At 38.5% G+C, this 27,965-nt stretch overlaps 1 protein-coding gene across 2 annotated transcripts in view; it reads right to left on the bottom strand.

The window, feature by feature from the left end:
• The window catches only part of angpt1 (angiopoietin 1), a 103,400-nt gene that overhangs the window by 22,893 nt on the left and 52,542 nt on the right, over positions 1-27,965 (bottom strand). For both annotated transcript variants that reach the window (XM_041809591.1, XM_041809592.1), the window contains exons 6-7: positions 23,300-23,401; positions 17,286-17,452 (exon numbers count right to left, since the gene is read on the bottom strand). In XM_041809591.1, the coding sequence (XP_041665525.1) occupies positions 17,286-17,452; positions 23,300-23,401 (269 nt within the window). The remainder of the gene's footprint in view (positions 1-17,285; positions 17,453-23,299; positions 23,402-27,965) is intronic.

The raw sequence follows: 27,965 nt of genomic DNA, 5'->3' as shown, positions 1-27,965 counted from the left end.
TCAAAGGCAGAAGTACCAACAAAACAAGAGCTGAAGCTGATATTGCATTTGACCTTTGACTCTTGAGCAGGGGTTGAAATTCAAAAGTTAACTGGCCCTAACCACTGGCTCAGGCACAGTCAAGAATTTACTCTTGAAATAAAGAAACTGAACCAAGCTGATGCAAAATGATCCATTTAGAATGGTAACAATTTAAATACCCAGGAATAAAATCACCATATCTTTTCTGAAACCAGCCTGTCTGCCTATGTCGGCGTTGAGCGACAGATTCAGCCAAACACTGAAATTTTAGCTGTTCCAGTTAACTCCAGCGGTCTCGCCAGCACGGCTGGAACTTTTTCTCTTTTCAGTTTTCACAGTCTTGGTCACTCTTCCTTGACTCTTATGGGCCCGGTTTTTCAAAGGGTTTAATTTGAGTTAAAAAAAGGATCCAGATGCGGTAATCTCATTTTTTTTCTCTCCCAAGAATCAAGTATTCAAGTTCACTTTTGTCACAGTTGTTCAAACAAAACTGGAGTAAATCAACATGATCCAGACACAGACTTTTAAGGACCAGATCTGCATTACTACCACTACCAGAAGCTGAAAGACCCTCACAGTCATTAAATTTAAAATCTTTGATATTGATGCTATTTGGTTATTTTATGGGGACAAAATCCTTAATTTTTTTCTAACCCTGATGTGTACTTCATCTATTTTGTCATTACAAAAAAGCACTCTACTGCTTCATACATTTAAATTAACAAAACACTGTTACAAGGACCATTACCAAATACTGTTTTTTTCAATATTTATTTTGGGGCTTTTTCTTTTTGCCTTTATTGATAGAGGAGGACAGTGGATTGCCTCAGAAGGAGCCACAGGCTGGACTTGAACCCAGGACGCCCAGGTACATGTGGCACAACTTGACCACTATTCCATCTGTGCCCCATGACACATGTTTGTCAGTTTTGGTATAGATATCTTAGAAGTACTGAGATTTGTAACTTGGTTATTTTTTTTGTCACCGGTTGAGGAACTTGCCAGCCAGTTGCTCAACTGACTGAGCCAATAGGGAGTAACATCACTTAAATTAATCTGATAATGAAATATTCTTTCAGTTTAGAAACTGATTTCAAGACTTGCTTCTATCTTAAAACTTTTTGTCCTGTTGAATCAGTTTTGAACAATAAGACCAGGTGATTTTTTTCATCTTTAGTTTTGAGTTTTGTGTGTCTTTTTGCCAAGAAGCAGTTAATAGCCCTTTCCAACTGTGGTGCAGCCTCCACAGAGGGCTGCCAACATGAGTCTGATCTGCTTGACATTCCTGCCCCTTAAAGGAAAAGTTTTTGTGGCCGATGTAACAGTGCTTGATACTGCTTCTGGTGCTCATGGTGATTAACACTGGTCTTTATTATAAAAGGCCACAACATGGAGTACAGTCTGGACCTGCCCTCTTTTTAGAGTGTCTTGAGATGACTTTGGTTATGATTGGCTATAAACAAATAAAGATTGATAGATTGATCTTCGCAACACTCCACCAGTGTGGTTTATGATAAAAAACTTGTGCTACAATTCATGCACAAGTGTACAATCTGGGTGTCACTCCTGCAGGCAGCAGTGGAGCTGTTGTCATCACCTACTTATGAAGTAAAACAGCTGCATGAGTTTATGTTTATAACATGATGACACTGCAGAAGTAATTGATGAAATAATGAAATGAGAACTATAGGAAAACAATGTGAAATTATTGATTGTGTGTAACTGTTATTTTATTTTGAAGGCAGCATTTTCACTGGCCCCAGAAGGTTACAGGAATGTGCAACTGGCTGGCCAAGAGGCATTTTGTACAATTAAAGGGATAGTTTGGTGCTTTTGAAGAAGAAGCTGTATCAGGATCTTATCAGTATGCCAGTGTGGCCCTGTTAAGAAGAGAGTGGTTGTGATGGACACAAGGCTTTTTTTTATTTTTTATTTTTTTAGGAAAAACTGAACAGAAAGTTAATGATATATCAAAGCTCTGAGAGCTTTAATTTCCCATCAGTAAGCCACTTTTTTCCTCAATATTTGCACAATGTATCTTCCCCCACCTGCGGGCCACTAATCAGCTGATTGGTACTATAGTGTCACAACTCTGCTCTTTGCAGAATAGATCAATATTTTATTTTTGGTACCTGGTATACCTCACCTTCTTTGATATCCCTGTCACATGAAATCCCACTTTGAAAATACTGATCTATCCCTTTAAGATAGAAAATTAATTCAGCTATGGCAACTATGCATAATAATTTCACCCCATGCTGTACTCACTGCCCTTTTCCCAGCCTCAGACTACATTTCTTCAAATGTCAAAGATGTTTCTGCTGAACAGTCAGTACATGATGTGAAATCTGAGACAAAGCTTTATTTCTGAGACTACCCAGCATGCTCCACCCATTGATGATGACCATGTCATCTGGTTAAATAGTCTGGAAAAGTTAGTGGTTGAATTTTGGGTTGAGGTGTCTTATTTTGGTTTCATTCTAACCATTAGATTTTCTGCCATGCAATTCAAGATAGCAAATCATAGAGTCAACATAACAGTGTATGAAAAACGATTCCCTGTTTACAGCTTTGACAGACAATAAAATTTGAATATACAACCGTTGGTTCATTTCCAGCACATCCTTACATGGTTTGCAGTTTTCTGTCCAACCTTTGTGTTGCAGTCCTCAGCTTAGATGCTTCATCTGTGTATCATTTGAAACCACGGAGCACAGGCTTCCAGGAATGGGGTTCAAGATATAACTCAAGATATCTAAGATTATCTCCTTATAATTCTTGGAAGCAGAAAGGTCACAATGTTTGAAGGCCAAATGTTTGCCAAACCCCTCACATGAAAATCATCTAAATAGAGATCTTTCCATTGGGAAATGGGACCATTAGCATTGAGGACAAATCACTGGCTTTAAGAACTTGGCTTTCCTAACAAGGAAGAATATTGAATAAAGATGCAATGGTTCATTCGAAAATAGATGTGTCCAAGCTCAAAGGCTTTAAAAACATGAAAAAGCGAACTGTTTCCCTCTAAGTCTTGACCTGTGTCTGTGCAGATATTTAACCGCTGAACCTCAAAGAACCTCTGGAATGATGGTTATCTTCATGTACTTCCCTATGTATTTCTATGCATGGTTTTCATTGCCCCAACTTCAACTCTTCTTTAAAAAATGATTAAAATGCTGTAATTTTAATTTTAATGACAGAAAAGGTTCCTGCAATAACAAGGCTATTCAGAAAAGAATCATTCCACATGATATCTCAAGCAGAGTTTTTAATGGGGTAAAACATTGGTTTTAAGTTTTCAATAAAATCCAACCTTTTTGTCTTGCTTTATCAAAATATGGGAAATTCTAAATATCAATGTGTCGAAAATCAAGTATAATCAGTTTAAACACATCATAGAGTAGAGACTGCCTACAGAAAGAATTAAACCAAACTCCATCTCAGTTTACTGTTTCTCAGCTCTGATTTTTTTAATTTCATTTTATCATTATGTTTTGTGAATCCCTCCATCTATAACTGTTTGCCCTGCCACCACACAGGGAAGACAGGTGACCCCACCCACTCAGGGACAAAGTTCCTAAGGTGAATAATAAAGGAGCATCATTGCAAGCCAATGTCTAAAGGAAAACCTTCAGACTTGTGAAATCAAAGGTTTATTTCAGTTATCATAGATTGAAGTAACCTTAAGAGCTTCTTACCCTCTGTCTTTCCCTATTTTATTTATAATTGTTTAATAGCAATCAATGTAAAAAATTATTTGTCTATTATCAAACGTTGTTTCTACTAATATTATGCCTGTTGAGTTAAGTTGATTTGAGTTGAATTGAGTTTAGGGTTAAAGTTTTAGCTAAATCAGTTCAGGGTTGAGTTGAGATGAGTTGAGTTTGGTGTAGTTTAGCTTACTTTATTTTGGGTTAGCTTACCTCAGGTTAGGCCGAGTTAATTTAGCTTAGTTTTAGCCTAGGTCGGGTCAGGTTAAGTTTGGTTTCATTTAGTTCAGTTAGGTTTTGTGTTAGTTTAAGCTTAGGGCAGTTCAGGGTTTAAGTTAATTTAGTTCAGGTTAGTTTAGTTTAAACTTAGATCAGGTCAAGGACAAGTCAGGGCAGGTTGAGCTTAGCTTTTTTAGGCCAGGTTCAGTTAAGGTCAAAGTTAGTTCAGTTTAGGTCAGATCAGATCAGCTTTAGATCAAGTTCAGTTTAAGTCAGGTTCTTTTCAGTTAGGTGTAGTCTAGTTTAGTTTATTTCAGTTCAGCTTGCTTCTGAATAGTTCAGTTATAGTTTAGTTTTATTGATTCAGGTGACTTTTTAGTTTGGTTTTGTTTAATAAATTCATCTGCATCATGGATCGTGTGCAAAATAACACAATTTTCAAAGGGAAAAGAGTCTGTACAGGTTTTGATGAAATATGTTATTCATTGTTGTTGCTCTTCTTCTTTGTCTGTTCTTCAGCAGATAGTGTTATCCATGTTACATGCCATTTGCTGATTCCCTGTGATTGGATGATTAGCTATTTGTGTCAGTAAGAAGTTGAACAGAAGTGCTCATTCATACCAGTAAGCCTCTTTGGTTTCAAAATTCAAAGGCTGCAACTATGTCTGAACTCAACTCAACAACCAAGTACATTAAAGGAACACAATTTTACTTAATGACACTTCAGTTTTCCCCCTTCTGACCCAGTCTACCATTAAAACATGATTACACACATTTACTGTAGCTCTTATCATGATGGTGCTAGTGGAGGTGGCGCGGGGGTTATCTGCTGGCAGCTTGCCAACATACACTTTGTGTAAATGATTTGTCTTTGAGTGTCATATCCATTATCAACCATCTGTTCAGTTTTATAGTACAATTTCTCCTTTGTTCACATTTGTCAAATATATCTCTATGCAGACAATACTGTTTAATACTTTATAATTCTGTTATGTGCATTCTACTCTAAGACTCTAAGCTTTGTTGCACTATCTTTTAGAAAGCTTCTTATATTAATAGAAATAATGAACATGGTTACCACTAAATTTTCAATTTTGGATGATCTTTCCTGCTAGATAACATCAAAATATGTGGTATTTATTTTGTGCATACCCTTCAAATATTCTATCAAACATATAATTTTGGACCAAACCACCCACAGGGGCAGTTGTAAAAGTTGAAGTTTGTATTTTCAAGATCATATACAATCATCAAAGTTTATCTCCCTGACACTATTTATCTAAGCTGGCATTGTGTATCATTCATTTCAGTTTGTGGCTATGTCTTTATGTGTTACATAACTTAGTTTATGTAATTCTCCACATTCTGAGCAATAGTTGTCCCCTCAAAGACTCAGCATCACTTTATCTAATCCATTTATATTTTCTCTAATCAAAGCTTGGTGTTTCTTCACTATGTTGCTCATTGCAGTTCTGCTTAGCTTGAACTTTTTAGTGATAGTAAGCAGTAAACCCATTCTTGTGGCAAATAAATTTTGATAAATGACGGTGATTAACGGAGTGTTTTGGTCCAATGGCTATCATTACAACAATTTGTGCAGGTCATCAAATTATATTTGATTTTATTATTTTCTTTTCTACAACCCATGCGGTATCCCAGCAGCCAGAGCAGCTCTGATGGTGGGGGACTTTTTCTGTTGTTTACAAAGACAGTAACCTCTGCAATTATGGTGACCTCACTCACAATGAAGTAAAAAACATTGAAATACAGCACATTTCAACATACTTTGAGGTTGTGGTTCAGTGGGAGTTTGGTAAATCTGACTTTATTCTTAAAGTACTGTCCACGGGACATTAAAACAACAATTCTGATGTCAGATTACACTGTGCAGATGCAGGCATTGCTGCTTTTTTGTTTATTTGGCTGTATTTCATTGTTATACTCTAATCTGCTCCTACTCTAATGCTCTCTATTGGAGATCTCTCCTGCTTGCTCTGCATGAAGACTGTACAGTAAATACTGTGCATGGTGGTTTGATCAGGGCGTCTTTTCTGTTCTACTAACTGCACTGTGAACTGCAGTTGATAACTTGAGTTCGTTTGCCATGTAAGTACAGTTCCTTTGCACTGGCATGAAAGCTGTCAAACTAACCTTGGTGCGGACCAAAAAAACATACTGAGACCACTTGAAAAAGTGGGACTGAGTCTACTTGTTAGAGTTTCTGGTGTGGTTTGTTTGCTGTAGGATCATATACTATCTCAATCTAACCTAGCTCCTGTCTGAACAGTTTGGGCCGGGTTAAAAAGTGACAGGACCAATCAGCAATGAGGGGCAGCACTTTTGCGCACCTCAGAATCATGACATAAGAAAGCAGCAACAAGAGGCTGGTGCAATTATGTCAAGAGAGATTAGTGTGGATGCTGCTATAGCGTCAGTTTTATCAGAACTTGACAAGATTTCTTCGTTAAAAGAAGAACAAAGAACAACAGTGAGTTGTTTTCTTTTCAGAAATGACAAAAGTTGTGTACTGACATGTCTATAGTCGCCATGGTTCATGTTGTGCAGTTCTCTATGGAGTTTACTCGTCGGTAGGGGCACACTCCGGTAGCAGCTACGCCACGTGTTTCGTTGTTCTGATTGGCCTGTAAAAATGTGATAGACAGAACGTTCATCCAATCACCCTCCAAGTTTTTTTCAAAGGCTCTGCCCTTTCCCAAAGGCTGATGGGTGTGTGAAACCAAATCATCTGGCGTTTCAGGTTGTAAGGCACTGCTTTTTGGAAACAAACAGGCTACTGTTTCCAGTCGACTGGTGGTAGAGACCACAGGCTGACTTCAGAATTTCAGATCTTCAGAACAGGCAGGTAGGAGAAGTAGTTAGAGGTAACATCTAAGAAGGTGGAGTGTATGGCGACCAATTAATTGGCTTGCAATCTGCAGTATTTGCGCACTTTTACCTTTTAGATTATTTTTGGGCTTCATTTAGACATAATAGCTGAAGATTGACAGGAAATCTATAGAAAGACATGCGCCAAACGCTGCCATGACCACGAATCAAACCTGCGACTTGTGCGTTGTGGACTATAGCCGCTGTATATGGCTGCCTACCCCTCCCACTGAGCTAAACCTTACATTTTTGAGGAAGTGCAGAACAGGCTACATGCTGAGGCTACAGTTTATGCTATGGTGCAGATTCATTGCAATAGAGCTGGTGTAAGACCGCTAATGCTACTGTTGCTTTATTCCAAGGCAAACTGCTGAAAAACTAGAAACAATTGCTTTTGGTGATGCTGGTGGTTGGAGGTCCTCTTATAAGTAATACACTGGAAGCTCAAACTGGGTAAAATTCAACAGCACAACTTTTACAAAAGCTGCTAATTGAAAGAGAAAATGTTTTAAATGACTTATCAATAGCTGCCCATTTCATGAGCTGGCTCAAGCTCCGTGTGAATACTCAAGCTTTCAAGTTGCAACACAAAATTGGCATCCTGTAGAGACAAAAAAAGGGTTTTCCATTGCCCTGGAGGAAAGAGTTGTTGAAGCTGGACTCCTATCTGTTATGGATTACGGGGGTGTAATTTATAGGCCTACTGAAGCTTTAACTTTTAAGCTTTTGGATACTGTCGATCATTCTGCCCTTAGATTTACGACGGGTGAAGGATACAGCGCTCATCATTGTGTCCTGAATGAGAGGGTCGGTTGGCTCTCTCTTGTTTGCACAGAAACCATTGGTTACTATATATTTTCAAGACTCTCACTGGAAAACAACCACCTCGCAGCTCATACTTGTTGAATAGGAATTCTGGCACCAAACTGACTCTGGTAGAGTGGCTAAACAGAAGCCTGAAAACCCAATTGGAGCACGCAAGAAAGCACCTGAAGGACTCTCATTCCTCCTATAGACTGTGCATTTTTAGCAATCTTATAATACTAAAAAAATTGTAGTAATATGATAGAATGACAATATGCAGTAAATACACGTTATCAGTGTGCGCCGTATCAGTGTGCATCATCCATCTACACCACCGCTAATGGGAAATAATAAGACAAGGCAACAAAACTGTTGTAACTCTTTCGAAAAACATATGAGATCAACATTTTCTCACTTGTTGGAATCCGACACACATCTGGGTTTTAGTATTGTCTCCACTCTAATACTAACTGGTTTGTTTGTTACTGCCAGTGTTGCGTTTATCATTATGTCATTCCTTGCCCAATTCTTATTGATCTGAATTGTTGTCATTATCAGATATCAGGTTATCTTTGGTTGCAAGACCGTTAAAACGGCGGCCCACCAACCTGTCTCAGTTTTTTGGTCTGGGATAACCCAAAGTCACACAGTGTATACCAGGCTTTAGACTGCGAGAAACAAGATTCTCTGGTCCGATGAAACCAAGACTGAACTGCTTGGCCTCAGTTCTAAACGTTATGTCTGGAGGAAGCTAGGCACTGCTCATCACCTGCCCAATACAATGAAGCCTGGTGGTGGCAGCATCATGCTGTGGATGGTGTTTTCAGAAACCTGGACTGGGAGGCTGGTCAGAGTTAAAGGTAAGCTGAATGGAGCAAAGTACAGAGATATCCTCAACGAAAACCTGCTCCACAGTGCTGAGGACCTTAAACTGGGCCGAAGGTTCACCTTCCAACATGACAATAGCTGGGTTTCCATTAAAGTTTTTCACAAAATAAAAGCGATATTTCTTGAATTTCAACTGTGTTGAGTTATGCTTTAAATGAGTTGCCATTGAAGGGAGGTTTGGGCATGAGCCTTGCAATTCTCGTAAAATCTCATCTCACGAGGCTCCTCTGCAAGGAAGCGGGACGTTCAGAACCTGTTGTGTGGTGGTACGGTTATGATTACATCTACAGCGGTTGCCTTGATAATTTTTAACAAAAGATGAAGGCAACAGATGATAGTTCATAGGTAAAGTCCATATGTATGGCAAACACCACATATAAGGGTATAAGAATGATGTTGAGAAAAGTTTGTCTCGTCTTACTATGCTGGAGTAAACTGGTCATGTGACACCATACGTTACATCCTGTGATGTGTAAATGCAGAAAAAGTGTTTCCATTGCACTTTTGCGATATATTTCTATATTGAAACGTCTGAAAAACTCCTCATGAGAGCATAAAAACTTTTTTGCGATATCTGAGAGGTTTTTCCAAATTCAGGTGTTTCCATTACCAGCTTTTTGTTTCGCTATTTAGATTTTGCACATTTCTAAGGGTAATGGAAATGCAGCTAAAAACTCTAAGCACATGGCCAAGGCAACACAGGAGTGGCTAAGGGACACCTCTGTGATTGTCCTGGAGTGGCCCAGCCAGTTCCTTGACTTGAACCCTATCAAGCATCTCTAGAGAGACCTGCAAATGGCTGTCAACTGATCCCCATCAACCTGATTGAGCTTAAGAGATTTTGCAAAGAAGAAAGGCAGAAAGTCCCCAAATCCAGGTGTGCAAAGCTTGTTGAGCCATACTCAAAAAGACGGGGCTGTAATTGCTGCCAAAAGTGCTTCAACTAAGTACTGAGTAAAGGGTCTGAGAACTTTTGCCAATGTGATACTTCAGTTTATATTTTCAATAACTTTGAAGAATTCTAAAAGCATCAGGCTGCATCATAAAATTGAAAAGTGAAGGGGGTCTGAATACTTTCTGAATGCACTGTATATATTGAAGATAAATCCATGCCCTGACATGTCAAAATGTCAAAGTGAACAGCAGTGTTATTGAGGGTTGCTATGAAAGCATCAACCAAATTCAACATGAGCCCTGATTTGGCAGCTTACTCTGCAATAATTTGATTAATGACCTGATATATTTTTTCATTATTTGAAACAAAGCCAATGAGGATTAGATGACTGAGTAAATGGATTTGCTGGTCCAAACTTTAAGGGTGCTAGTAATAAATGTGACCTTTCTTCTCTTGACGTGATTTCATTTCTTAAGGATTATGACTCTATATTTCACAAAGGAATAATTGCACACCTCCCTCCCTCTCTGCAAGTTGAGTAATTTCCTTCTTAGTGTGTTTAAGAAACAAAAAAGCTGGCATAGAGACAGGTATTTTCTGGCCTATAACGTGTGCCGTTGTTTTTGATGAATGGTGAGTAGTGTGCATTGTTGGAAGTAGATCGTGCAGTTATTCCACCTAATTTCTAAGAGGTCATTTCAGTTTGTGGCCTTGTTTGTACGCTTTTGTTAACAGTGCTTTTGAGATGGATAGCAGTTGGCCTAATATCAGAGTTCTTTTAAAATGATGCAGGCTGTATTCCAGGAAACCACCACATGTGACAGGAAATAATCCAAAACCATCTAAAAGACAAGCCATATCAATTCAGAGCAACATATGCAAATTGCAGAACTTATTACAGATTGTCATTTAAAATGAAGGAGGTGCCAGAGCTGAGAGTACAGAGAACGCTGCATTGTTGGTTTGTTCTGCGCTCGGCCATCTGGTTTATTTTGGCTCGAGATTCAGGGGAGCAACGTGTGATCATCATACCACAACTAGTTTTTGGGAACAAGTCTATTTATAGAGACCAGCATGTCGTTTGGAGTCCTACACAATAAGAGCTTGCATCTGAAATGGACTGGAACGGCCGGGGATGCCCTTTTGCCTGCTTCTTCCTGACAAAAACAATTATTGTTTCCCCAAATCTGAAGCACAGAAGGTCAAGAGTGGGATGTGAAAAATATGAGTGGAAGGGGACAATATCAAAGCAGTTCTATATGTGTTTATGATTATAAAATAAAGCTAGAGAAGTAGATGGAGGGGGATTTTCTTGTGATTTTAATGATCTGCTTTGCCACAAGCTTTGTTTCTTTTAGCCACTTGCACAGAGGCGAGTCATCCGGAAGACTATTCGCTCCCATGGGAATCTCACTGATATCTGATGTGCTAATGACACTCCTCCCCCAAGATATTTCAGTGCAGGATTTGCCTTGATTATGTAAAAAGTCTGAACTTTAGCGATGGATTTCATAGACCATATGACGTGTGCTAGCTTAGCTAACAAGCTGTTACAAATAAACTGACTGTTTCCTTCAGTTCAGGTGCCGTTGTCAATTTTCATCTAAGTTTGTTTGATTCAAAAGGACTCATTTATCTATTTTTATAACTGTGAATCTGAGTATGGTATTCAGCAAACAGTGAGATTGTCTGACTTCCTGATTGGGTCAATCTGCTTACATGCTGTCAAAAATAGATTGGGTGTGTATCTCAAGCAGAGCACATGTGAAACATAGACAGTGGCGAATAAAAAAACAAAACCCGAGGATTTATTGGAAAGGATGGCATTTGCTTTGAAGAGCATGGGGTGAACGGAACATTTCATGGGTGCTGGAAGTGGAAATTATCGGTAATCCATATTTAAACAGAAAATGTAAAGCATCTTTTTTCAACCCTGAACCCTGGCTGTCATGTTGACAACTATACAAAATTTACACCTAATCATGTTGCCATATATTCAGTGCCTTAAAAAGTATTTACCCCCTTGGACGTTTTATCCTTTTATTGGTTTTATAAATAAATCATGGTCAATATGGTTTGGATTTCCAAAAATCCTCATGTCAATTTGACACTGTCAAAGTAAAAATAGATTTATATAAAATTATGTCAACTAAAAAATAATTGTAATGTAAAATAAGTGACTGCATAAATATTCACCCCCTTTAAAGTGACTGACCCATTTCAACAAGGATCCAGCCAATTGGTGCTAGCAGTCTCACAATTAATGAAACGGGGATCATCTGAGTGCAGTGAATGTGTCACAAGTGATTGTAGTATAAAGACACCTGAAAGGTCCTGACACTAATTAATGAGTTTTCCTGGCTACCATAGGCACTGAACATCCCCTGGAGTTCAGTTAAATCCATCATCAAGGAATGGAAGAAATATGGCACATGTGTAAATCTGACTGGATCAGGCTGTCCTCACAAACTGAGTAACTGTGTAAGAAGGAGACTAGTGAGAGAGGCTGCCAAGACACCTATGACTACTCTTGGCTTCAGCAGCTGAGATGGAAGAGACTCTGCACAAACAACTGTCAAAGCTTTATGGGCAAGTGGCAAAGAGAAAGCCACTGTTGAAGAAAATTCATTAAATCTCAAGAGTTCTCCAAAAGGCATAATGGAGACTCCATGGTCATGTGGAACAAAGTTCTTTGGTCTGATGAGACCGAAACCGTGCTATTAGACAAGACGCTTTTTTTGTGGACACCATCCCCACTGTGAAGCACAGTGGTGGCAGCATCATGCTGTGGGGATGCGTCTCGACAGCTGGTCCTGGAAGGCTTGTAAAGGTAGAGGGTAAAATGAACATGGCAAAAAAAGGAGAATCCTTTAAGGACAACCTTACTCAGTCTGCAAGAGAACTATGGCTCGGGAGGATAGTCTTGTTTTCCAGAAAGACAATGACTCAAACAAGTCAAACGCTACACAGAAATGATTAAATGGTTTTTCAACAGAAATACCAAAACTTTTTTAATTTTAGAAAGCATAAACTGGAAGTGTAACTTAACTGTTTTATCTATCACCAATGTGGACATACATATCTGCTAAAACAAGGTATGACTCTGTCTTTTTGCTTTACTGTATATTTTGGCTGAGAGACGCTAATGGAGACGAGAATGGCTTGCACTAAAAATAGGCCGCCCCTCGATTGTCTACAAACTGATACAAGAATCTGTTCTGCTGTGGACTGTATCGACCCCGGGATCTTCACAGTTTATTGGAAAGTCACTGTGTTCTGGTAATCAAAACCACGGTGGAGTTTATGGCACAACTCTAGCTTCAAATGGCGCCATCAGCACAATATGTATGCATCCATCACGGAGGTATTTTGGCTTCACTTTGGTACATTCAGAGGAGGTGCTGACATATCTTCCATTTTAATAAAGTCAGTGGCTAGAGGGCAGTTTGTGTGCAGTAACTTTAAAGCCAGAAATGAAGACTTAAGGTAACCAAAGGTCAATTTTCACTTGGTTCTCAATAAAGTACAACTTGATCTTGTTCGCTTCATTGAAATCCATTATTCAAGTCCTCAGAGGAAACCACAAAGCCCCCTCAAGGTAAGAGCTCCCCAGGATGGAAACCCCTGAAAGTGAAACCTCCTGTCATCACAAGACAATTTTGAAAATTAGAAATGGCATCAAGTCAAACGGCCCCCCGCTGCAGGGAAACACATGACATGTATTCTTCTCTGGAGTTTGGTGGAGGGAGTGGAAAGGTTGGGGTAAAGACTTTTAAGCAGATTCCCTTCTCTTATTTCATCATTCAAAGCTGAACGCAAGACATTTCACAACTCTTATCAGAGGGAACCGGTCATCCAGTGAGAACTGCACAATTGGAGATGTCAGACCGTCTCCTCTGAAGCCAGCGATTGCTTAGAAGTCTGGAATTTGCAGTAGTTTCCACATCTAAAGGGGCCAAGCATCTGCCAGAATCTGAGCCTGTTATCATTAACCCCCCTAAAAAAGAAAATAAAAACCTTCGCCCCCACAAGACACAAGGACAAAGTGTCAATCAAAGACAGAGTTTGCTATGAGGAGATGATGACAAGCGATATACTGAGTTTGGAAGGAATTTGCAGTGAGAAAAGCCTCACCGCATACTTACATAACTTAACGGACAAGATTGATGCGTCTGGAAGGTTCACAGTCTCTGGTCATGTTTATGACTCACTTTAAAACATCTTTTTTTGATTGAAGTATTATTTCCTCATATACCCTCCTCTCTACTCCTTTCCTTTGTTAGTGCCATGTGCTAAAGAGACCGCTAGATTGTACTCTGATATGCAGCATCAACACAAGAAAGTAACTGTTATACCACATGCCTGACACATCTAACCAAAATCTGACGCCTGTACTAAAATGCTTAAGTGCAGTTTCTCCTAAAGTGTTTGTGTCGAGTGCTCCGTCTAAGGCCAAAACATGACCCTCACTTGATTCTGTTTCTGGAAACTTCCTGTGTAGACACAAACAGATGACTAAAGCTTCAGCTTCTGTCACAACACATGCTTTGGATACATCGTGTAAAATACTACAGAGCTTGAACTCGAGAACAGAGAACAAATAGGGATAAGCTTTTCTCCACACCACTCCACAATCATGCACTCAGGACTCATGCATGGTGGTGTAACATTAATGTTTTAGACCCACCACCACCTTCTCAGGAGAATACGCAGCCCAGATATTTTTAAAAATTTCAACCACTTGAATTTGTTAAATGAAAAATGTGGTGGTTTGGAACCCAAATGGAGCAAAACATAATGAATCAAATTGCCAGGACAAAATAATCATGTTTAAAAAGCTCATCAAATGTGGCACTTCCACAAGGAATTTGTTGATAAATTGGAAAAACCAGCCTTGTCAATCAAAGAAAAGGAGATAAATTAGTAGAAATTTTCAAACAAATACAGTTTTACTCATTGTAGGCAAGGCTACAGAATACATGTATGAATTTACCATGTGTCCACTGAGGCCATCTATACATAGACTTTTTGCCAAAGTTTTTTTCCTGGCACACATTTTGCAACCCACTTGAAAGAGCTTCGCGACCAACTTTGAGTCCTGACCCACCAGTTGAGAACCACTGTTTTAAAACATTATCTCGCCATGCATTTTGTGGGAGAGGATAAAACACCACTGGAGTAAAATACTTGCACAAATATCAACCAAGGTTCAAAACACTGGTAAATTTCACTGATCTAATAAAGTCCAAATAGTACCAAATGAGAAGCTGTTTGGGAGTCAAAAGCATCAGCTGCTCAGGCTAAGCTGCAAATAAACTGAATCAATAATAAGAGGTGAATTCCCATCACTAGTATCTGACATGGATACAGTTACACTTTACAGTAAACTTCTTGTCCTTTAGTACAACAAATTCAATGATGTGTACAGAACATCAAGCCTCAAAAGATCTCACTCTTCCACTTTTTTTTCTGCTCCATGGACTTCTGTCATCTTCACATGCGTGATGTTAGACAAGAGTCATGCCAGCATGCATGAAAAAGGACATTTCACTTGTTTTTCTGTCCTCCTATGATGCAGATAGAAGAACTAAAGGTAATACAAGTAACATGATACTTGTTTGATCACTAACAGTAGTGTGGTGACTAAAGTCAGCAAGCTTCCACTTGACCTTTGTTAAATTCACTTTTTACATTTTTTTTTTTTTTGGTGTAACTCTTTAACAACCACAGTTGTATCTCACGGCACAAAGTTCATTAGACTTCAGACATGCTTTTTTTATGTAATGGTGTAAGCAAAAAGCTTTAAAAATGCAGTGCAGCTGCAATCTCATGGTGGTACCTTGATATAACTAGTCACTGGGCTAAACACAGTAAAAGCAATTCTTTTGTCATGATATAGCACTTGCTTAAACGGTTACATTTTCAAAAATGTTCAACATTCAAAATGATTTAATGTTTAACACTAGAACGGCCAGGGATGTCTTTATACCTAAAAAGTTAATGGCTATTAGAATGCATTAATTTTCATAAATAGCACTGATCAAGAGCAACTCATTACTCACAGACAAAGTTTTGAGCAAATCTATTGACACTTCACGATGATGAATGCCTTTTTTTGCCTTTTTTGCCTGTGACATCCATGTCAAAGGTTGATCTACATCTGATTAGGCAGTGCAGCAAAAGAGAGAAGGTTTAAAACAAAACAAGAGGGAAAGTCAACCCTGTTTTTATGGGGTCAATTTTACCTGCATGGCAGATCCAGGTATAAATGGCAAGTAATATAATTTTCATTTATGCCAAACGTCATTTTATGACAACAGGTGATACACAACAAACTTTTAGGAGAAGTCAAAGACTGACAGACTGGCATACCAAGTTAGGCAAAATGAAAATAGCCTGGTAAATTTTACCCAATGGCAGTTCTAGTATTAAAAGAAAAAAGAGCAAAAGCGTCTTTCTTGTCACGTCATGCCAGAAAGCTGCTAATTAGCAACAGTAAATGTGACTGCCAGGCATTCTAGCATGCAACCACAACTCAACTGAACCATGCCTGAGGTCCACTTAACCCTTTAAAGCCCTAAACCACAAATTTTAGCCAGAAAATCCTGATTTTTTGGAACTGAAATGTTTATTTCTTTCTACTGAAATCCAAAAAAATCCAAATTTCCATAAAATTAAACATTTATATATTTTTTGTATCTCATTTTATACATTAGGTGTTTTTGGTAACTGATAATCCACTTGAGGGCATTTTCATCATTTATCAGATTGTATTCAGAATATTTTTTTAGTAATTTATTGATCATATTGATTAGATAGAGGTATCATAAAGGTATGTATCAAATATGATACAACAGGCTTTAAAGGGTTAACTCGCATCCAAGACCACCTCCACAGGAGGGCCGGGGCCCAAGAGTGGTACGTTTGCATTCACTCAGGCCAAAACAAACCAGACTTTGGACTCAAGTGCACTTGGATCTGGGGTTAGGTCCTCTTGTGTTTCAGCACCCAAAACGTAGTGTATCACCTTCCTGCTAGTTGGCTTAGTTAGCTTTGTTAGCTCTAGCTCTGGTAAGTGGTCACTGCAGTCTAACCAAATGGTGCACTATGACCCAAAAATATGCTACACAAAATCGCGCAAACATGCAGTTTGAGTGTATATTGATCTATAAAATGGAGATTAGCTTGTATGTTGTGTCAGGTAAAACTGGTAACAGCAGCATGTAACCAAATTCAGGCATGTTGGAGTGGCTACAATGGCAATGCTAATATTAGCCACAATCTACAAACCTATTTGACAATTTTTACTGACCACAATAAACTGCTTTGTTGGTTTGGATTACATTCTCACCTAAAGCAAACTGAACTCGGGCACACTTGAAAACAAACCAAGACACCCTGTTTTAAGATAATCAGAGTTTGGATTTTTGGTCTGCTAGAGAGTTTGAGCACTAACAGCACCCCAAACTAAACATTATACCAGAGTTCAAGTCAAACGAAGCAAAAGGTTAAGGTGCCAATGCACTCTTATTCCCTTTTAACACTTTAGGCATTTAACAGCTTCATCTGCTCCTTGAGTTTAAAAATTCTAGTGCAATTTTACAGATCAATTTTTTCTCTATTTATACTTGTGTTTATTTGATTTAAGTGCATCTCAAAAACATCTCTTTACTTGTTTTATCTGGAATTTTATCTGTTCTGATCCAATTTAATAAAGAAGCCTTGCCTTGACTTGCAAAGTTGCATGAACTGTTCAAACCACAAATAAATTCCAGAAAATAAATCTTCTCCTGCCAATACTGAAGAGACAAGCTGTCAGTTCCTTGGCCTGAAAAAAGGCAACTATCTTGTTCTTGCTTTACCTGTAGTTCTGTTTCTCACTGCCAATCTGGAAGCGGTCATACAGTGAGAAGGCCTGGTGTCCATCCCAGTCTGTCAGCACCACACGGAGGGTGTACTGCCTGCTGCTGGTCAGCTGGTAAACGTACTCATTTCCCAGCCAGTGTTCTGCAGAAACGCTCCCAAAACCCTGCAGAAAACAGAGAAAGATACAATAAACAGTGTGGAAAAAGCACAGAAAGAACATTTTGTTTTTGTGATAGGACAGGGTTTATTCATGGCTATCTCCTGTTTTTCTCCAATGATAAAATCTCAACACCAGGGATTTGCAGAATGGACAAGAAAGAATTTTCTAATTTATTTATTGATTTATGTTTTGATGATCAGGAATCAGATAAGAACAAATAATCTGTGAAAATAAATAATGTGCCTATTTACCCAGCAAATACATGAGACTTGGCACCACTTTTCTTTTCTCTGAATCTCATTAAAAAAGACTTAAAATTCAAATTCTGTATTCAATGCGTTTTTGAGCGTGCTTTGAGCCTGATCCTTCACGTGGATTGACTTCCCTACCTATTTAAGGGCTTAAATTGGTCCCAGCTGAAAGAGTCACACACCTTTTTCCATGTCTGACTTCCACTGAAGTCACACATGTTAAACTCATTACTACTTAAAGACTTCTTTCCTAAAACACGTACTGCATGCACGGACACTCCTTCAAACAACTGCAGAAGTTTGGATTTGATCAGAGTGGCTCCCGGTCACAGGCAAAGTGCTTCTGACAGCAGCAAGAGCAGCGGGTTGTAGAGGGGAATATTGCAAAGTGGGATGACATTACAGCTCCGACAGGATAGTCTGCATCGCTCCATTAGAGATTGGGAAACGAAGGGGAAGAGGAGGGGGCTGCTGAGGCAAATTCAGGGAGAAGTCTGCGTTTGTGCGGAGTGGTGTGTGTGTGTGGTGATGAGAAAGAGGGAAAGTAAATATAGGGCATTCCTCGGGACTTAGGCATGTCCTGCTGAGTGGGTGGAAGAGAAAGTGACTTGGGCCCATTACGGCTTTCTTTTCTTATTTCACTTCTTTTCTCTGCGATCGATCTCACTCTTGATGAGATGTTCCCCTCTAACTGACTTTCAACTCAGTCCAGTGCCTCCCACTGTGATCTCTGTTTGCCTCAAGTACCCTGACTGGAGTAAAACGATCTGGGTAAAAGTCTGTTGACAGGTTCTTTAGTAAAGTTCCGGCGCTTCACAATGTTTCACACGCAAACCTGATCCACATCTATCAGCTCACTAAAGATGAGGAGATGGTTAGTCATATAGTTGGACAGAGAGCTCGGTTTGCATTTCAGTTACACTTGTTAAAGTCACTTTGTCTGACACAAAAAGTAATTTTAAACCCAGAGCACTGTAAATCAGAAACTGATGCATGTACAAAAACATACAGCATCAGTATTTTTCAACATTTTTTCCAACATTTCTCAGAACTTAGCCACAACTTTAACCTAACTGTTGCTGAAAATACAAAAGTAAATGTTCCCCTTTATCTAAGTGTAATAGATAGTCTTTATGTTGTACTGATCAAGTTTGCATCCATAATCATTTGACTGCTAATTAACAGTGTATCATAAGGTGACCAGATTTCTAAAGTAAAAACTGGGGACATTTTCAGCTCGGTGGACTGATACCATTTAATACTGTCACGATGACATAAAAAATGGGGATATTTTTGAGACAAGTTTTGGAGGGGTGGGTGGGCACATCAAACAGCCTTGTAGCCCAAAATCCCAATATATCCAAATATCTTAACCCCTTTTGATCAGGACAAAAAGGTGCAGAAAAGGCCACAAAATAAATAAATAAATAACTAGCACCCCAAAAATAACTGAGATTCCAATTAGCGGACAACAATGAAAACTATTTTTCTATGATAAAAATTTGAATTTACAAGTTATAGACATGGTCCATACTGATTGGATTAAAATATGTTCTCAGCTGTCCTTAGGCAGTTGCAGCCTTCCACTAAAAGAATTTTAATGGAAAAACACTAGTTAACTTTATTTTGAAAAAACATTCCAGGAAAGGCTCTCACTGTTTCTTATTATCTTTAGTGAGCAATTTCAAACTATTCACTACTTTAAGATAACTTTTTTATTGCTTTAGGCTAGCTATTTCAGGTGTTTTTCATTGGTTTCAGCTAACTATTCCAACTTTAATTTGTTTTAGCTAACTATTTCAACTGAAATTTTAGCAATAATAACTTGTACTAATTACTATCAGAAACCATTTGTGTTAGCTGAGTTTATTTTCACAACACTGGAGTGGCTGAGCTCTATGTTTCAACCAATTTACCACTGTTTTCACCAGTTGACATTTTTTATTATGCAAATGACTTATGAATACAAAGTAAGATTAAAGCTAACATTCTTCAAAAACTTTAAGCTAACAGTTCCAGCTTATATACATTAATTTGAGCTAACTTCTAATTCCAAGGCTTTGGTTAACTATTTCAAGCTTGTTCATTTAAAGTCATTCAACCTATAGAAAGTGTACTAATTACTTTTTACTAACTTAATATATATTTTTAATTTATTTACTATATGTACAGTAGCTACAATAAATATTCTGTTTTTTTAAGTTTACTGTTGTTACTTTTGTCATTAGCTAAGATTCAAACTACACTGTTGACTAAAGTGTCTCTTCTTCTATGCTCTCTCTTTACCTTGCTTGGTTTATAGCGCTAACTAACTCTATTAGGTGATGTTACTGTATTAAAATCAACAAGACTACAGTGAACTAGTAATTTCAACCTGCAATCCCGGATGAGCCCCCATATGTCACAGACCTATTGGCTGCTGAACTAGGAAACCAAACCAAGAAAACCCATGCAGGAGAGAGAGCAGGCCACCACACAACCTACTGAGCTTTCCACTAACATCCTGGAAACTGCAAACTAACCTCCAGGTAGCTGGAAATAAATAGTTCTTAACTAAACTTTATGAAAGCTTCCCTTCCTGGTGGGATCCACGAGTCTCTTTGAAATATAATTTACAAAGTCTTTTGTGATGTGTGGTCTGGTTGTTGGACTATTATGGTATTACATGTTAAATGTGATCTTAGATTAGTAGCTTAAGTCTCTATAGGGTCCAACAAAGAAAAGGCTTCCCAGATTTGACTGAAATATTTGTAAATCCCTCACGTACACTAAATCTGGGAACACGAGCCTCAGGAGACCAAGAATGGGAAAATGCATAAGACAATAAAAGGACATTGATCACCTTGAGTCTTTTTAAGGAGAGGAATAATACTAAGCTAATGTATCAGCAGTATTAAATGTCAGCCAAGGTCTACAAGCATGCCCTAATGTACTGTTATGCACTCCATGCTCTATCTAACACCTGTTCAAAGCTGGAGGACTTCCATAAGTCCCACTGGTGTTTACTTTTATCTGCCAAATTATGTTCTCTTTAACTGTTAGCTCTCTGTAATTGTTGCTCTCTGTTTCTTTTTACCACAAAACCATTCACCAGTGAAAAGTCAGAATAAAGACCTTTTATGTCTCTGCTGTAGCCTTGGCTGGTATTATGTTTCCAGATTGTCTGTCCCACCAGCCTTTTCTAGAGAATGGGTTATCTCAAAATCACTTTTAGGGGCTTTTCTCTATACTTTATTCAGTCTGATTTATATGAACTCAGTAGATTTTGAGGTTGTGAGTGAAAAGCCAAGTTCATCAGGCCTCATGTTCATCCCTTGTTTGTACATTATATGGACAAAAGTATTTGGTAGCCTTACCATTACAGAACCAGAAACTGTAATGACATTGTATTAAAATATATATGGAGTTAGTCCCTCATTGCAGCTATTACAGAACCTAATCTTCTTGGAAGGTTTTCCACACAATTTTGGAGTGTTTCTGTGGGAATTTTTTCCCATTCATTCTGTAGATAATTTATGAGGTCTGGCACTGATGTTGGTGAGAAGGCCTGGCTTGCAGTCTCTGTTCAAGTTCATCCCAAAGGTGTTTGATGGGTTTCAGGCCAGGTCAGGACTCTGTGTGGGCTGGTCAATTCTCCCACATCAAACTCATCAAACCATGTCTTTATAGTCCTTGCTTGGTGTACTGGGCCCGATCATGTTGACAATCACGTTGAAAAGAGCCTTCCCCTAACCATTGCCACAAAGTTGGAAGCATATCATTGTCAAAAATGTCTTGGTATGCTGAAGCATCAAGACTTCCCTTCCCTGGAGATGAGAGACCTTCATAGCTGGCACAGTTCAGTCAGGCAGGAAACATTCTGACCATCTGACTGCCAAACAGAGAAACATGATTCGTCACTCTTCAGAACACATTTCCACTGCTCCACAGTCCAGTGTCGGTGTGCTTTGCACCACTCTATCTGATGCTTGGCATTGGACTTGGTAATGTAAGGCATGCATGCAGCTGCTTGGCTATGGAAACCCATTCCATGACGCTCCCTCTGCACAGTTTTTGTGCTTACATTAAGGCCAGTGGAAGTTCAGAACTCTTCAGCAATGGAATCAGCAGAGCACTGGCGACTTTTATGCACCATACTTCTTAGCAGTCATTGATCCCACTCTGTGATTTTTTTCGCCTCCTGATGTTGCTGTTGTTCCTAAACACTTCCACTTTCTGATATCACTCCTAGTTGACTGTGAGCTATCCAGCAGATGGCATCCATCACAGTACCATCTTTGAATTCACTGAGCTCTTCAGAATGACCTTTTTTTTTTAATTACAAATGTATGCAAATGGAGAGTGCATGGCTAGGTGCTTGATTTTAAACACCTGTGGACATAGATTTGATTGAAACACCTGAATTCAATAATCACTGGGTGTGGCCAAATACTTTAGTCCATAGTGTAACTAAACAATGTTGTACAGGATTTTCTTCAGTTTTGCTGAAATGTCAAATCTGATTGAAGAATAAACAGGTTAAAATTTTGGAGGTCAGAGGTCAAGGTTATCAGGCTTCATGTTCATCCTTTGGTTGTCAATGCAATATTCAAAGAATACTCCAAGAGAATTTCTGCAAACTTTGCACATAGGTCCACTCTGATTTAAGAATAAACTGATTAGATTTTGGAGGTCATAGGTCAAAGACATTGAACATACTGCTCATACTTTGCTTTTTAATGAATCACACTACCACAGAAACCATCTCTGCCCTCCCCTGTGCTTCACTGTCTAGCAGTTGTGTGCATCCTGGAAGCGTACAAGTGGTAGTTCTAGTTTAATTGAACTGGGGAGTTGTTCTTTAAAACCTTCCCCTTGACTTTTGTGTTGTATATCAAGGAGAGTTGACAGGCAGGAAATAATTAAACTAAGACAAGAAGCAGATTACAGTGGATCGAATCAACACCGTCCTTTCGACAATAAACTGACATCTAGTGAAAGGTATACACAGGTGACTTTCAAAGCAAACACAAGCAGTGCAACTGCCCAAAATAATAAATCCAATTTACAGTCCAAACACAGCACGGGCTTTGAATGTTAACACTCCCAATGCAAATATGCAACAATCTCTCCTTGATGACAAACAGATGCAACACCTGGCACAGTGCAAAAGAGACTAAACAAATGTGTTGAATTACATTGAGGTAATAATTTCCTGTTGGAACGGAGTAAGAAGTCTATATCACAGGGCCTCAGCTGAAGAGCAGAGAGGCTCTCAGACACCCTTGACAGTATGTCAATGCAAAAAATAACATTAAAGAAGAAAAGAGGGAATATTTTGTGGCTGAAGCAGTCCAAATGGTTTTTGGATTGGTGCATCCTGCCTCTTAGTTTTCAGGATGTTCATCAAAGCCAAAAAGTTAAGCTGTTTGTCAAAATCCTCCTACAGAAGTATGTTTAAAAAAACATGTTTTTCAGCACTGTTTTCTATTTAAAGCTTAATGGATATGGATAAGTGTGTTCTCTCCCTTTTTCTCCACATTATCTTGCGTTTTACAAAGATAAATGATTGTCTTCAAGCAGGGCAAGTGTCTGTCTGCAAGTTTCTGTCTTGACTCACAATCTTATACTCCTTCCACGTTCTCTGGAAGTCCACACTGCCGTCTTCTCTGCGCTGGATGACTGTCCATCCACCGCCAGCAGTTTCCATGTTGCAGTACACCTACACATTCAAACAAGAGAGGAGAATAGTCAAGAGTAGTCGTAAATCAAATGGAGATGATGGTATAAAAAGCACCTATGAGTCTTGTTAAATTTTGGTAATTTTAAGATGTTTTCAACTAACAAACAATACATTCCACATTCACTGTGACTCTCTGCGGCATTAGCAAACAATGAAAGGCCATTTGGACAATTGTTAGGTCTAGACACGCCTTTTCCCAGATTTTATGTTGAATCATCTCCTGGAATGTGACATTTCTGTGTCCTCTTCAGACTTAATCAGCGCCTTCTTATCCCTCAGCAGCTCCCAGGAGATGTTCCTCATCAGACGGCCTAGATTCTGCAGGATCAAAGTGGGGGTCCTGGGTGTAATGTGGCCCTTAACCTTGGACCTCTGAGTGTGTAAGCTGATAATGCGAAGGCTGGTGCTCTATCAGCAGTGTGGCTCTTTGTTTTGAGGAGGGGACCCCAGGGTGGAGTGGAGAAGGTCTCTCACCTCAGCCAGCCCACGCAGCTGAACACACATGAACACAGCCTGGGTATAATTAAGGAAGAACCCCTGACAGAATCATTTTCCCATAGACCAGCTCATCATTCACGCTCTACAGGGACAGGGAAGTTCACATATCACAGACTATGACACTAACCCTTTAAAAGATGGGAAATCAAAGTCAATTTGCAAGAACAATTTTACAGAAAAACGTTCTGTAAGGGATTTTTTCAATCTCTTAATGACATTTTGTACTGTAGATCAGCCTTTTCCAAACTCAAGTACAAAAAGGTCCATTTTGAAATGTGAAATGCTTCTGGAGCCCACCAAACCCCTAATAACCTTAACATAATATGTTTTTAACTCCAGATTTTTAACTCATAAACAGACATTTTTAAAGTGAAAGCTTAGTCAAGGCATCAGTGCTTCTAGGAAAGCATTTGTGTAGCTATAAATAGAAATTAATGAGCCCACCATTTATTTTGCCTTTATCAGACATCCACACAGTCATCTGTATTATCTTGTCCTAGTCTCTACAAATCTTCTTTGTAACTCTAAAAATGTTCCCAAATGAACTGATAAATTCTCCTAATTGGAAGCAAATGGAATGTTAACGGTTAATAAAGAAACGGTGTGCCTCAGGGCTCAGTCTTGGGACTGCTATTATTTATACCAACAATAACAACAATATTCATAATAATGTGAAAGTGGTTTCAGTTCTTTGGAAACCATGTTTATCTTAATGGTTCTAGTAATTAATTGTAAATGGCCTCCCATGGCCTGTCTGCAGTACCTTCAAGGCTTGCCAAAGGGCTGCGGTCCACGCAATGGGAAGCACTGCTGTTGATAATGAAAAAGGCAAATTATGTTCTGATGAAAAGCTGAGGGCTTTTTTCTTCAAGTCTTCTGGCATAATCCTTTATGGAGTGGTGACACTCTTTCCAAGTTTTCCAGTCTTTTGTTGCCACTGTCCCAACTTTTTTGAAATGTGTTGCTAGCATCATACTAAAAAGTTGCATAGATTCCCAAAAAAAATGATTTTCTCAGTTTCAACAGTCAGGGAGTTTTCTTTGTGCTAGTTTTAGTTAATTATTGGTGTCAGATGTCCTACTTTGTTTAAGGGCTAATGGACAGTGTCCCAGCTTTTTAGGAAATGAGGCTGTAATATAGCCATTTAAATATACCCACTGTTGTTTAATCTTTTGACTCATGTTCTTATTTAGACAAAACTGCAATAAAACTGTGTGCTAATGCTAGATAACTAGAAGCTTTAGCTTGTGAAGTGAAAATTAGCTTGTTAGCTAAGCTAGCCAGCTTCCCAGCATGATGAAAAAATAAAACAATAAATCCACAAAAAATGTTTCAGGTTCTTGCTCAGATGTTAGCATTGACAGCATGTTTGCTAGCAGTGCCAACTCTCAGACTGCAAGAGTAAACTCTCAACCTACATCACAAAATTTACTTTTTCTCCTGAACTATAATAAATACGCTTCACAACTTCAAGAAACAGTATGTCGAATATCTTCATATTTATAATTTTAATGAGACGTGTCTTTTTGTGGAGGTCGCCATAGGTTGTAGATTTGATCGTCTAAACTTACCTCAGGAACGTGGACCCCCCCAGCAAGTTAAGACCAGTGTACCTACCAAAACTGTCCCGGCTTGCCAGATTTGTCCAAGGGGCTGTGCCTGCTGATGTGGCACATTGTGATTGGCTGTGATGACATAATGCATTTTTATTGGCTGGAAGCTTACACCATGGGACAGCAAACCTGTTAGCTTTCTACAGCACTAACACTGAAAGCTAACTTCAGTGTGGTAATGTTATTTATACTTGGACATTCTCTTTACCTCTGAATTACTGGCTGTTAGCTCTGTGTATGTTTGGCAGTGATGCTGAATGTGAGAGAAACATTATTTTGAATAAAATATTTCAATTCAGTGACCTTTACTGTGTCTGAAATGGCCATGACTCGCTGTTTGCTTTTGCTGTTTATCAGAGGAATGATCTGTGACTGATGTCTTAAACAATATTTTAACAAGTGAGAGAGAACAATTTATTCTTGAAAAGCAATAAATTAAACATTAAAAAGTGTTTTCTTGCTTTTATTAACCTATATATATATATATATATATATATATATTTCATTACAAATATCTTTCTACTAAAAAAACAACAGTAAAAAGCAAGAATATCTATCTTAAAATGAATGATTAAATATTAATCCATCAATCAATTTGGCTGCATTGTGTTTTTTTCCACATGCCGTAGTCAGTGATGTTTGTGATGTCATCGGAAAGTCCAGGATGATAGCACAGACCCCGGGAAAGATCTGGCAGCTCGGACACATCTAGTACCTACACTGGCACTACTCAGCATTGTGCAATGGGAAATTTATAGTTTTGCTCTGATACTTCTATGATATTTCTACAACTGTTTCCTTAAAGTGACTAACTGGAAGTTCTCCAGTTCTTCATTAGGTTCTGCTCCTGCTATGACCTTATGTTAGTTCCTCTTTCACTGACTAAATTAAGCACAAGGACCAGACAGCATTTAAGCACAACTGAAACTAACAGCTGCAGAGATAGACAGTTCCTGTTGTTAAACATTGTCAATCACTTCCTATATTCACTGCACCACATCAGTATGGTCACACCAATGTAGTGATAGTTTTGTATTTTTCATTAGTTTTTATTTCTATTTGGTTCTCAGTTTTTGTTTTAAATTTCAGTTAGGGTTTTTTTTTTCTATTTTTGGTTTTCAATCCTGGTTTGTTAGTTTAGTTTGTTTTTTATTTTGCAAAAATGGCTCATTTTATTTTTTATTTTTTTTTTTTTTTTGGGGGGGGGCACTTGTTGAGGGGAGAGATATTTACTTTTTGTGAGGGTCACAAAAGGTAAACATCATACAATTTTTAAAAAATACATTCACTATACATTTTATCTATCGGATATTTAAATATAACTCCAGACTTAAAATAATCACTGTGTGAAGTCTTCTATCAAATCAGACCACCACCCAGGCTTGGGTGTACATGTCAGTCAGCATGCTGCTGCCAAAGACAAAGACTAAGGAGATTTTGTCCCTAATTTTACTTCATTTTAGTTCGTTTTCTAAGACAAAATACAGTTTTAATTGTCTTTTGTTGTTTTTTGTAAAGCTTGGTTTTTATGTAGTTTCATTAAAGTAAAATAATCTTGTAATTATAGTTCTAGTTATTTAGTTAGCTGTAGTTAACTAACCTTGGGTCACACTCTTACTCTGTATGACTGCCGGCCTTTTCTTACAAGAAAATTAACTTACAAAAATATCTTCTGGTAGCAAAGTTTACTTTGGTCTAGAGCACTGTAAGATTTTGCTATCACACTGTCTCCTCTATGGCCTCCTTCTCAATACTACTTCTGGTTTTGTATTGAGGCTTTGTTTAATTGTCATAAGACGCATTAACTAGACAGAAAACCAACATTTTGCTTGAATGCCCTGAAAAAAATATTTCTGCAAAATTCTTGAATTGATTTTAGAAAACACATGCGCTCTAGTGTCTCATCCAGCACACATGTGAATCCTGGGACAGATTCCAGCGCAGACCTGGAAGTACCTTTTTCAATTCTTTGCTACCTCATTATAAGAAATTTATGAATGAAAACAAATGCCAGTTTTTTGTTTAGTAAGTACACCTTATAAGGGGGATATTGTGATGTTGTTTTGGTTGCATGCCCCCTGGTGGCAGAATCTTACATGCTGTGGATTTTAGTTGTATTTTGTAGAAAAAGCAGGTTCTTTATTTGCTGTTAGCCTACCAGCACCAAGCTTGTGCTTGAGAGACCAGAATCAAATCAAGCACCTCTCGATCCCTATACTTTTTACAACATTGCTCCTGTAATTAAAGATTTCAAGAAAATATAAAGATTAACCACACACATCCACTCACTCCAGCACACTTTGTCACCATCCTGATTGGCTCAGCGCCCTGATTCACACCTAATCCTCTCTGCTAAACTGAAGCACTCACAAAGGTGCCAAATGTATTTTAAGCTCTCGATATTCCTGCAGGGGCGAGTTCCCATCATCCAC

This window comes from Cheilinus undulatus, linkage group 16 (genome assembly GCF_018320785.1).
Source record: "Cheilinus undulatus linkage group 16, ASM1832078v1, whole genome shotgun sequence".
Lineage (NCBI taxonomy): Eukaryota > Metazoa > Chordata > Actinopteri > Labriformes > Labridae > Cheilinus > Cheilinus undulatus.
This window is presented reverse-complemented; position numbering and strand designations above follow the sequence as displayed.